This window comes from Zootoca vivipara, chromosome 4 (genome assembly GCF_963506605.1).
Source record: "Zootoca vivipara chromosome 4, rZooViv1.1, whole genome shotgun sequence".
Taxonomy (NCBI): domain Eukaryota; kingdom Metazoa; phylum Chordata; class Lepidosauria; order Squamata; family Lacertidae; genus Zootoca; species Zootoca vivipara.
Window position 1 is genome coordinate 54,894,564 of NC_083279.1, and position 12,738 is coordinate 54,907,301.

The 12,738-nt window shown below is 39.8% G+C and overlaps 1 protein-coding gene across 3 annotated transcripts in view; it reads right to left on the reverse strand.

Annotated features, from left to right (window-relative positions):
• Positions 1–12,738, reverse strand: part of NCAM2 (neural cell adhesion molecule 2) — a 186,958-nt gene that overhangs the window by 41,997 nt on the left and 132,223 nt on the right. For all 3 annotated transcript variants that reach the window (XM_035116298.2, XM_035116300.2, XM_035116299.2), the window contains 3 exons: positions 11,117–11,304; positions 9,406–9,502; positions 4,995–5,168 (listed from right to left, as the gene is read on the reverse strand). In XM_035116298.2, coding sequence (XP_034972189.1) covers positions 4,995–5,168; positions 9,406–9,502; positions 11,117–11,304 — 459 coding nt within the window. The remainder of the gene's footprint in view (positions 1–4,994; positions 5,169–9,405; positions 9,503–11,116; positions 11,305–12,738) is intronic.

The window sequence follows — 12,738 nt, forward strand, 5'->3', positions numbered from 1 at the left end:
CAAGCAAAGCAACATTTAAAATTAGAATGAGGAGGAGAAATCTTTCTACCTTACATTAAGTAATGGGAACATCCACCTTCCCCATGAAGAAACAGCAACTGGAAAGGTATCCCATGCTTCTACTGCATACCCTACTGCAGTAACACAAAGTTCTGTATCATTCCTTGCAAGATCTACATATCCAATCAAGCTGCAAAATAGGGTTGCCATATTTTGCAAAGCAAAAAAGAGGACACATTTGCCAACTACTTTTAACTATGGATCACTATGAAGACTCTCATTGTAAATATCCCTACTATATGTAGACTATAGAAGCTGTGATATATTTCTATGTTCTGTAATTTTCAACAACAAAATAAGAATATTCAGTTATTTGTTTATTTAAATAATTACCCTCTATTTTTGCTATATTTATTGTAACTATGAACGGCAACTGTTTGGCTGAAGAGAAAAGAGAAAAACAATTCTCCCCAACACTTCAGTTAAAATTGCTACAGTGGTTACAGAAAGAGGCAGGTTCCCTTAATTCTGGCTATTTGTGGCACAATAACAAGGGATCTGAGGGGAATCAACTGTTGTGGCCAGGACAAAATTAATGCAACCTTTATAACAAAGGGTTAAATTATATCCTGAAAACCAGGCTGCCACACTTGCTCATATAATCAAGAAAAACAAACGAAACAACCTCCCACACAGCTGACATATGCACACTAACCGCAACTGAAAAAGGAACAATGAAATTAAAAGAGGGACCCCAGACAGACTGTACTTCATAATAATAATAATAATAATAATAATAATAATAATAATAATAATAATAATTTATACCCTGCCCATCTGGTTGGGTTTCCCCAGCCACTCTGGGTGGTTTCCAACAAAACATTAAAATACAATAATTCATAAGATATTAAAAGCTTCCCTAAACAGGACTGCCTTCAGATGTCTTATAAAAGATAGTTGTTAATTTCTTTGACATCTGATGGGAGGGCGTTCCACAGGGCGGGCGTGACTACTGAGAAGGCCCTCTGCCTGATTCCCTGTAACTTGGCTTCTCGCAGTGAGGGAACCGCCAGAAGGCCCTCGGCGCTGGACCTCAGTGTCCGGGCAGAATGGAGACACTCCTTCAGGTATACAGGACCAAGGCCATTTAGGACTTTAAAGATCAGCACCAATTATGCTTGGAAACGTACTGGGAGCCAATGTAGGTCTTTCAAGATTGGTGTTATGTGGTCTTGGCAGCCACCCCCAGTCACCAGTCTAGCTGCCACATTCTGGATTAGTTGTAGTTTCTGGGTCACCTTCAAAGGTAGCCCCACGTAGAGCACATTACATTAGTCCAAGTGGGAGATAACTAGAGCATGCACCACTCTGGTGAGACAGACCGCAGACAGATAGGGTCACAGCCTGAGTACCAGCCTCACACTCGTGCCCAGTTAGAAAAACTAATATTCTCACCCACTTAGTACAAACACCTGCACACTGCTGGTAACAGCAAACAGGATTAAGTTGAAACCCAGGGCTGCCACTTGCAGCATACCAACACTGAATCATCCCCTGGCAGTCACACATCATTGAGCCTCACCCCAGGAAGCCGTGTAGGATTCTTTAATAGCAACACTTGGTCCCCTTTAAAGGGGAAATACACACACACACACACACACACACACACACACACACACACCAAGGAAAGTGTGCCTGTAGGAAGCCAAGCAGAATGTCTAACAACAAAACTCCCTCTTCCTCAGCAGGAGCACACGTGCACACACACAAACACACTGGACTCTCCCTTTCACAGGCAGGCAAGCAAGGATTATGGAAATAACCCTTGAGCCAAAAACACACACTCACACAGGAAGGGGTAGAGAGAACCAGTACTCTTCTAGCATGTTCACTCACCACCACTACGGACTTCAACTCCCAAACTCCCCCTCCCCCCAACATTTCGCCTAATTTTAAAAACCTGCCCGGACAGACCTTAATGGACACGCATCCCAGAGTTTGACTGTAATATACGTAAGATACAATAGCAGAACTATTTTGCTAGAGAAGTATGGAAACTAAAACAAGTAAAGAAAATGGGTTAAATTTGGCATTTGCTCCTCCCCACTATAATATCTTCTTAGCAGAGTTTGCCTACGGGTTGATCAAGTTGAGAGAGGCAGGGGTTTGCCTACGGGTTGATCAAGTTGGCCCCCACCAAGGGTGTAGGCCTAGGGTGGTGATGTAAAATCATTCATCTCCACCCTTGTTAGGAGTGGCTAGGACCTCATTTGCATTCACCCTGGGTTGCTGCTCCGCTGCTCAAGCCATGGGGGCGGGGGGGGGGAGGGAATACAGCTGTTAGCCATGGGTGCACCTTTGCCAGGTACACCTCTGTTCTCAGGAAACACCTCTGCTTGCCAAATGTGACTGTGGTCAACTCCCCCTCTCCTAGATCTATCTACCAGTACTACTTCCAATACTATTCCAGAGGGTAAGAAGACATTCCAGAATAGTTTGGCCCTCCACTGAGTTGGTAGTCTTTCAAAGACAAAATAAGCCTTGGAGTCCACAGAAGATGAAGGCTGGATCCAACCCACTCAAACCTCGAAATGTTGTCAGCCACAAGCCACAGAATGAGGTGGCAGGATCCTTAATGAAACGTTAAATTGTTCATTTTTTTTTTTGTTATATCTGCACATTTTCTCCCCCATTGTTCAGTGGCATTTCTTCAACCCAATTAAATGCACCAACCAATACTTTACACATTTAGTTCTGTAAGAGCCAGAAAATAGAACAAAACATTGTTCATTCTGAAGCTACTAAACACTATGTATGATGGACTTTGTATGAATGGGTTTTAATTAGTATGTTCCACGCCCTGTGTTATTTTATTCTGCAGCTTTGTCTGGTCCAGTAAAAAAAGAAAAGAAAAGGAAGAATGTTATCATATGAAGGACCATTTCCAAAACAGTCTGTGAATTACCGCAGTTATAATTAAATGCATGCTATATAAATAGATGTGTAACAAGTAGAAAGCTTAAAATTTTACATCTGTTTTCAGAAGTTCAGCCTCAGGAGAGAAAGTGAACGACAATGAACAATAATGCTGCCATCACATAACCATTAGAAATCACATTGTTAATTTCTTCATTTTACTAGTTCTTTTAGGATATGTGTATTATGTCTGACACCACTAATTCTCAATCTCCCAGATTCCATTTAAAGTTCCTATATTGTAATAAAATAAAGTCAAAATGTAGCACCACACAAATACAGCATGTTATAAGAAAATAGTATGTCTGAGGGACACACTAAACTGAGATATTGATAAAACACATACATTGTGGCTTGTGTAATAAATAACTTATTACGCTGAACAGCCTCAAATGCTATTCGAGTGAACTGTCTCCAAACTACTTGAATATATGGTGTGAGCCTATAGTCTGAGTCTATGCAAGTGTCCACTATGCATGTAGAGTTACCTTTATTTTTAATATTAAAAATGTTTTCAATAACAAAAAGAATTTTAAAATGTATGTAACAGATATGCCACTGTTATCAAATAATGCATACTATACAAATATTATATGCAATGTTATACTTCTAGTATTGCCCAATTTCTATCCAGCAATTATAAAAGTTTTAAATTCTTGCATTAATTTATAGCATTAATTATGTTAATAAATGGATTTCCCCAGCCATTTTTTTCTTTGCAGGTAGAGATATTAATTTCCCATGCTTTGCCTAAATAATTTTTGTGGCCACTAATAAAAACATTTCAGGCATTATAATTCTTCCAATGTCTTTAGCTATCTCAAAACACAGACAGGCTAATACAGTCCTTCAGATTGTCTGGACCTTACCTATATATGTATAGCCACTATATACGGTATTAAACATACAAACATACCCCAAAGCACCACCAATTTTATATATAATCTACTCATGTAATCTTGCACCCATTTACTCAGTAATAAACCCCATTAAACTCCCACATGTAGAATTATGCTCTTAGAGTACTTAATATAAAACAAACAAACAAACAAATGCCATCGGAAAGCTGGTCCAATAATTATCTTGGCTCATGAATTTTAAAGTGTGCTTGATATATTTCTTTATATAAAATTTCATAAAAATGTATATCCACTTAGAGAGGACATTTGCATTTGTGTTCGCTTGACTTTCCCTCTGTCATTTTCCTGTCCAGGTAATGCAACTTTGTGTATGCAAGAGTTAAGTGTGGCATTCCTCCCCCCCCCCCCCAAAAAAATCACATATACTCTTATGGGGTGTGACTTGGCAATGACTAACCAGAAAATATATATTGGGGTCATAATGAAAATGTCATCCTAGTGTGTGGCAGCTGTGAAAGGAAAATCCTGATAGGAAAGAAATTGAAAATAGTGTGGCTGTATTTTGAATAATGTGTGTTAGTCACCACACCTTAGGATTTTGTAGATCTGAAAATGCTTGAGATAAAGTCAACTGATAGTCAAGGGGCTGGAGCAACCCTGCTATGAAGAATGTCTTGCTTGAGGGCAGCATAGTAAAACTTACTGCTTTCATTTTGAAACTTTAATACACTCTAAAATTACCACAACTATTTAAAGATGAGTATATGATATGATATGAAATGAAATGATATGCCAACCTAGCAGTTCGAAAGCACGTCAAAGTAAGAAGGTAAATGGCATTTCCGTGTGCTGCTCTGGTTCACCAGAAGTGGCTTTGTCATGCTGGCCACATGACCCAGAAGCTGTACACTGGCTCCCTTGGCCAATAACGCTGCAACCCCAGAGTCGGTCACAACTGGACCTAATGGTCAGGGGTCCCTTTACCTTTTATATGATATTAGATATTTTATATTTGTGTTCATTATTTAAAACATGTTGGTTCCCCATTAGAGAATGTGCTCTCCCACATAGTACCATGGACAGAAATGAGCATTTAACAAGTATTTTCCTTTTATATTCATATTATGAATTATCCCTGTTTTTCCTTTGCAGACTCACTCTGAACTCCATGGGAAAGAACGACTTTCCATGTTTCCGAAGAGACTTCTTTGACATCCACTTGATAATGATGGATTGGGACGCCCCCATGTGAATCTGGTTTATTGAAAGAGACTTTTGCAACCGTCTGTGAGATCTCTATAATTTTTACTCCATGTGGACTGGATGGCACATCTAGGGAGGTTAAGAGATAAGTAACTAGAAATTATATTCCTTATCAATAAAAACATAATACTGTCTTCAGCATCTTGAGAAGAACATATTATAAAATGTGTACTGATCCGTCTCAAAATGTCAAAACCACATTGCAGAAACATAAAATGATATTCTGTAGCTAATATAACAGCAATAAAAGAGTTACATGGTTTCAGCCTGATTATGGTAGCATGTTAAGTTTGTGCTCACATGACTTTGGCATTTTCCTGTCCATGTAATGCAATTCCCCATCTAATTCCATGTCAACTCTAACCATCCTAAATATGGGTGGATGACTAATTGATTTCAACTGGATCTGTACATGGTTAGTGGTTCCAACCTAACTAAGCTCTGCACACATCAGACTTCTCTTGCATCAAGTGCCAGCTTATATATGAGCCACTGATGCCTTGTCAGTTTTGTTTTTAAAGAAAAGGTTAAATGCAAAGGTTATATGCAAATCTGAATGAGAAAAGGTATATTATACATATGGCACATATAAAAGAGTCAAATATTAGGGTGTAGTAAAATTCATCTCCTCTTGTGACCAGATGCTACAGATGTTTGTTTGCAATAGGTTATTCTTAAACTGCATTGTGAAAGAAAACAAGCAATTCACCTCCTGACTCAGTTTTCCTTGCTGTTAATTAACCTTTAGAGTCCAAAACAGCCTGGGACAAATGACTTGCTTTGCCCACATGAAACAACCCAAGCCTCAAGATCAGAATCAGACGGCCTGCTGTCTGGACCATTATCGGCTAAGACCTGATTGAAGTGTGCCAGGGAAAGGACTTCTTATCTTCTGCATTTAGATGGCTTATAAAAACATTTTTATTGCAGGATGAGCTTGATGACTGACTGAGCAATCCAAAGCCCTGCTGGGCTCATGCTACCAGGACAGGAGGGTGGCTTCTATTTCTCCTCCTTATTGTATTCTCTTTATTCTCCTTCTTTTTCTTCTTCCTTCTGTAGCTCTCCACCCCGTGGATTTTTCTTACCATTGGGAGCACAAAATAATTAAGCCAGCTTGGGGAGGGAGGAGGAATGTTGGATAAACAGGATTCAAAACATTCTTCAACACACACCCTGTTGTGTTTTCTCAGCCATTAGGTAACTGATGATGGAGAAGTAACAGCAGTTGATTCTTTCCTTACCCCAATCACTGCAAGGAGACTGAACTGCCTTTCCAGGGACGATAGAAGTGACCAAAGTCTATGTTATTTATTTTATTTGCTGTTTTTAATGTTGCTATTCATTTGAACTGGATAGAAAAAAATGTACCAAATATATATATTTTCCCCTGAAACTTTTTCCAGCATTCTGGTTTATTAAATCATAATCCTTAACAATGTATATCAGAAAAGTGAAATAAGGTTGCCGATTTTTTTTCTTCACTGGCCTTTATAGTGGCCTTAACAAAATAGGGGTTTTCAAATACAGGGCTTAATATATTTTCAAAGAATTGCTGTAGTACAGAATAAATGTTAAACAAATTACATGCCATGGCTGAAAGATGCTAATGTATTCTTAAAACTGCCATCCTTCCCCTTAACACAAAACTGTTATATTAACAGGTATAAATATACATTTCTGGGGGTCTGCAGTGCTTGTGAAATATTTGCTTAGTAAACAGTTTTTCTTTGTTTTCAGTAAATTTATTGAGCTGCATAACCCATTATTTCTTCACACAAAAATGTTCTGCAGCAAAAAAAAAACCCAACTCTTTGTCTTGTAAACTTCTCTTTTAAAGAATGTATTAAGGGCTGTCCTCATAAAACTTATAAAAGAAATGTTAATTGCTTATGAAGGAGGCACAGTGACATTTAGCCAGCATAATCAACCTTTAAGAATTGCAGAACAATTAGAGCAAATGAAGTCAGAGAGAAAGCTACGTACATAATCACCACCTTGCAACTATCTGGCTTTGTAATGAGATTTGTGTCTTTGATCCACATTCTTCACAGGTGTAAATTACTATCATTCCAGTCATGCCTAGTCTACACCAGAAGACACTTAGATTTATGTGCTGTGGTGTAAAATGTGACTAAAATAAGTCATAGTATATCAAAAGTGGGCTACAATATCTCTTTATAGGCATGTAAACCCACGACTAAACGACTAAACAACAACAAACCCACTGCAATAGTGGGTTGTGCATCTCACTCATCCTGCACCATTTGCCCTTTTCCTTCATTAACATTTTGTGAGAAATCAATGTGGTTTGCAATGCAATCCTACTCACACTAAGGTGAAGACTCACTGAGGCCACTAAATTACTGATGGTGAGTAAACTTGCTTAGGATTGCAGTGTTAAGGGCCCTCACTTACTACAGTTTGAGAATTTCTGGTCTAAGCATGTGTAACCATTATTGTACCATGTATATAAAACTTTACTGTGAAATGCTGAGCTTGGGTTGACAGGCTCTGATGCAGGAGGAGGAGGAGGAGGATCAGGGCCGTCTTAAGTGTACGGGGCACCATGGCGTAATGATCCCTCCGCCACCCCTCGCACTCCGCCGGGCAGGGCCAGGCGCAGCGGGCAGCCAGAGGGCATGGCACGACAGGCAGGGACGCTGCTAGCTGTGCTCCACCTCTGCCTGCTTGACTGAAGCAAGATGGCAGCAGTGGCAGCAAAGCTGCCTCCATCGAGGGAAACCTAGACCTGTACCTGAGCTACCTTCCGCCCACACTCCTTCAAGTCACAGCGAGCACAGACAGCACTGCCCCAGAATGCTCCGCGGCACCTCATTTGCATGCAGGAGGTGTAGGCGGAAGGTGGTCCACGTTTCCCTTGACAGAGGCAGCTCTGCTGCCGCTGCTGCCACCTCAGTTCAGCCACCGCTACCGGGAAAGGAGCGGAGCGGGCGAGGCGGAGGCGGAGGTGCAGACGGCTCTGTGTGCCTCCTTGAGGCACCCCCTGCTGGACGGGCACCCTGGCACACCACGCCAGTCAGCCCAATAGGAAGGATGGCCCGGAGGAGGAGGAGGAGGAGGAGGAGGAGGAGGAGGAGGAGGAGGCAGAGAAACAGGGGGAGCCTGAATGCTGGGAACCTGTCAGCAGGGCATTTCACAGTAAAGTTTTATATACATGGTACAATAATGATTACACATGGTTAGACCAGGAATCTTGCCTTTCCACCCCAACTTCTGTTGCTTGGGAAAAGGGAACAGGGATGTCACCTAGAACCAGATGCCATATCTGGAGACTGGAGCTGACCCACCCACCCTGTCGTAGCACACATTTGCAATTTGAACAGTCCTGTGAGATGAGTGAGCATGTCATACCTCATCTTGGTGCGCAGAGAGTGGAAACTTATTGAGACATTTCTGCTGCTTCCACCTAGTTCTCAGCTTTTTGTGTTGCTCTTGAACTCCTGAACTCTTGTGTCTGCTGCTGAGCTTTTACCATAATTTGCCTGAATAAATATGTCTTTCTTTTTTACAAGTAAGAGCCCTTATTTGCATATTTAAGGGTGGGAGCCTGGACAGTAGTAGTTATTGCCATAATGGTGGTTTTGAGGGTGGGAAGAGAAATTTTAATTATGCCTATTGTTGCTAACCATTTTGCTTTCTCGTTGCCAAAAGAGCAGGGCATATATGCAGTAAAATAAACAAATAAGTATTTGAAATAAGTGATAAAGAAGAAGGCCTTCAGTGGTATTCCCTCTTTTTCCTCTTCACGTCCCACAGAGGCCTGTCAGGCTTGCTCTCATTCTCTTTCCCCTGCCTGTCTCTAAATCAAACACACTGGTAAAAAAGCTGAATAATTTCATTTATTCAGGCAAGTGTCTCCAGCTTAATCATTGTATGCTCTCAAGAAACACTTCGCCAATCAGATTTTAGGGCCAATTATATGATCCAGTGTTGTTATGGTTCAAAAATTATATGTTTCCACTATTCATAAGCTATATTGAGATTTTCACTTCTGCACATTATGTAGGCTTAAACATTCTTTATCCATTTTTCATTAAAGTATTGCTTCTCATGAACTACCCTGAAGCAGTTTACAATAGGAAATATATATACAAAAAATAGTTTAAGCAAATGCAAATATAAAAATAATTTTAAAAAAACACAAATTTATGCCGCACACACACTTTAAAACAAAAGCGCACATAGCCTAAATTAAACTCAGTACAAGCTGGGATAAGTATCTACATACAGAAAGTTTGTTGAAATAATATATATATATATAAACACAAATATTTTAACTTACCAGCTAAAGCCAATATATATTCTTGATATCGTGTTCCTATTCTATTGGTGGCTGTGCAGTTGTACCGACCAAAATCATTGTCAGATGTAGGAGAAAACTTTAGGGTCACAACAGGGGAGGGGAAAAATAGATAAATACAAATATGTATCAGTCTGCATGTAAAAATATTTAAGCAATTTATTATCTAGTTTTTACCCCCCCACACCCAGAGAAATAATAATAATAATAATAATAATAATAATAATAATAATAATAATAATAGTGAATCTAGTTACATATCCATCTAGCAACTGGAAATGGTTAAGCATAAATATCCACTGCCATTGGATGGTCATCTGTCATAGATGCTTTAGTTGATATTCCTGCATTGCTGGGGGTTGGACTAGATGATGATGATAATAATAATAATAATAATAATAATAATAATAATAATAATAATAATAATATTTATACCCTGCCCATCTGGCTGGGTTCCCCCAGCCACTCTGGGTGGCTTCCAACAAAACATTAAAATATAGAAATCCATCAAACATTAAAAACTTCCCATGGGGTTCCTTTAAACCCTACAGTACCTATATTCTGTGATTAACATCAATACTGTACAAGGTTTGAGAAAGAGCCTCCATTCTGGAGGCTTGATCCTGCAACCAGCAAGCACAGAGTCTAGTTGTAAAAGATGTCATATAGCTTATTTGCTAAAATCTAATCTGTCCCATCTCCCTTCACCTACTTGTCATGTACACAGGCCAACTGCAAGGAATAAGAGGCCCAGTAGTCCATCTGTCCACTGTACAAGTTACTTTTGATTTGAAGTAGCCAATGTTGTGCCCTATGCATGCTGTTGGACTGCAACTCCTCTTATCCCTCACCATGGACCATGCTTGTTGGGACTGATGGGAGTTGGAGGATACCATACTGGGCAATAATGTTGGAAAGAAACACTGCTCTAGAGCAGGCATCCCCAAACTGCAACCCTCCAGATGTTGTGGCCTACAACTCCAATGATCCCTAGCTAACAGGACCAGTGGTCAGGGATGATGGGAATTGTAGTCCAAAACATCTGGAGGGCCGAAGTTTGGGGGTGCCTGCTCTAGAGCATAATTTCACCAAGTTTAGGGGCTCAGCTGCATAAACCTTGCTGGTATGCACAAGACAGGGGAGAAAACAGGGCTATATTGAATCTTGTCTCAGTCCTCTGCTACAATAACATTGGAACTGCACTTGGAGAGGATCAATCCTATGCCTGTTTATTCTGAAGTCCTTTTGAGTTCATTGGTGCTAACTTGGGATAAATGTATATAGGATTGCATACCATATTTTTCTGTGTATAAGACTAGGTTTTTTCCTAAAAAATAATGTCAAAAATTCGGGGGCGTCTTCTAAACAGATAGTGGCAAGGGTGGACTGGTGATTGGTTGTTGCTGCAAAAATAGTGGGCGTCTTATACATGGGGGGCATCTTATAGATGAAAAAATACGGTGTGTGTGTGTGTGTGTGTGTGTGTGTGTGTGTGTGTCACACTGGGGAAAAATAGACGAATGCAAGTAAAGAATAACAAACCATATCAAATAAATGACAATGTGAAAGGGGAGGGTGAAGAATCCCTCATTAGAAAATAATCTTAGTCATATTTGATACACAATTGTAGAAGCAAAGATATTATGATTTTTAAAACAGTATTTAAGTTGCTAACGTGGGTTCGAGGTCTTACCTCTAGTATCAGTTTGCTTCCAGCACTGTGTGTCTTTAGATGAGTTGAGTTTCTTACAGGTAAAACTAGTTTTCCTTGTCTCCATTGAATAGATGCTGATGGATTGGACAGAACATCACAACTTATATTGATGGGATTTCCTTCCCAGGAATAATATATTGTTTGATTTGAAACAAAGACGGGGGCATCTGCAAAAAGGGGGGACATATTGTAAAAGTGTGTTCTTACTTTCTCTTCAGTCAACCCAACACTACTCAAGATGCTATAGAGATTTCAATGACCAGTTATATCAGTGTGTAATATATAAAGAAGTACTCTGTAATAATTTCTGAAATATTATTAGCACACCTCCTATTCTATTTTGTTCTCATGAACAAAATGTTTGGCTTTGTACCGCACTTTTAAATACATTGTGTGAGTGGAGCACTGATTACAGAAATTAAATTTACATATTAGTCAAAATTAAACAAAATTAAGCTTACCCCAAATGCTCAACACACTATATAGAAGCACAATGCAAGATCAACTGGAAAACAAATCAGACTACTTGGAGAAACAAGCTATAGTTTGTTTGTCTATTTGTGAGAAGATTAGTTGTTTGTTGAACAAATCATGGTTAAAGGAAATCATGGCTTAGTGAACATGCTTGACTGCATTTTTAGCATTGCTTGTGTTAATTTGTTGTTGTTGTTGTTTAGTCGTTTAGTTGTGTCCGACTCTTTGTGACCCCATGGACCATAGCACGCCAGGCACTTCTGCCTTCCACTGCCTCCTGCATTTTGGTCAAACTCATGTTCATAGCTTCATTGAGAACATTGTCCAATCATCTCGTCCTCTGCCGTCCTCTTCTCTTAGTGACCTCCATCTTTCCCAACACCAGGGTCTTTTCCAGGGAGTCTTCTCTTTTCATGAGGTGGCCAAAGTATTGGAGCCTCCGCTTCAGGATCTATCCTTCCAGTGAGCACTCGGGGCTGATTTCCTTCAGAATTGTGTTAATACTCAATGGCAAGTAGCTATTAAAATTATTTTTTAGAAATTATTTTTTTTAAAAAAGCCAACAACCTAAAATCTGATTTAAACTTAATTCTCACATAGCTACATGGTGTGAGCTACACATGGCACATAGCAAACAAGATAGGATAAAATCCCCCTTTTTCCTCATTAAGTACAGTTTTAGGGTGGAAAAAAATGTACCTAAGCTATTCTCATCAACACTGAAAACAAACAACTAGCTACTTCACCACTGCTAAAAAATTTCAACTGAAACATCTCACTGTCATATCATGCCTTCACTTCACCTTCCCTTGATTACAGGAACATGATCAGATTTGTATGTGGCTGCTGCATAATACCTCAAATGGATTCAGTTAGAGTGACCATATGTGGCATTCATAAGCAGAGGCTACAGAAGATGCATTGAAGAAGCTACAGAAGAATGTCAATGCCAGGGACAACATCATTAGGCACTCACTGACCTTTGATGCTGCAGGCTGTTCACCCTTCTGATCATGCAAGGATCAATGAGAGTAAGGAGGGAAACTGTTAGAATTGGGCCCAGAGGGAAGGAGCATGCTACTGGACCATACTGAGGAGCTGGGCCAAATCAAGGAAGGGGTTCTACA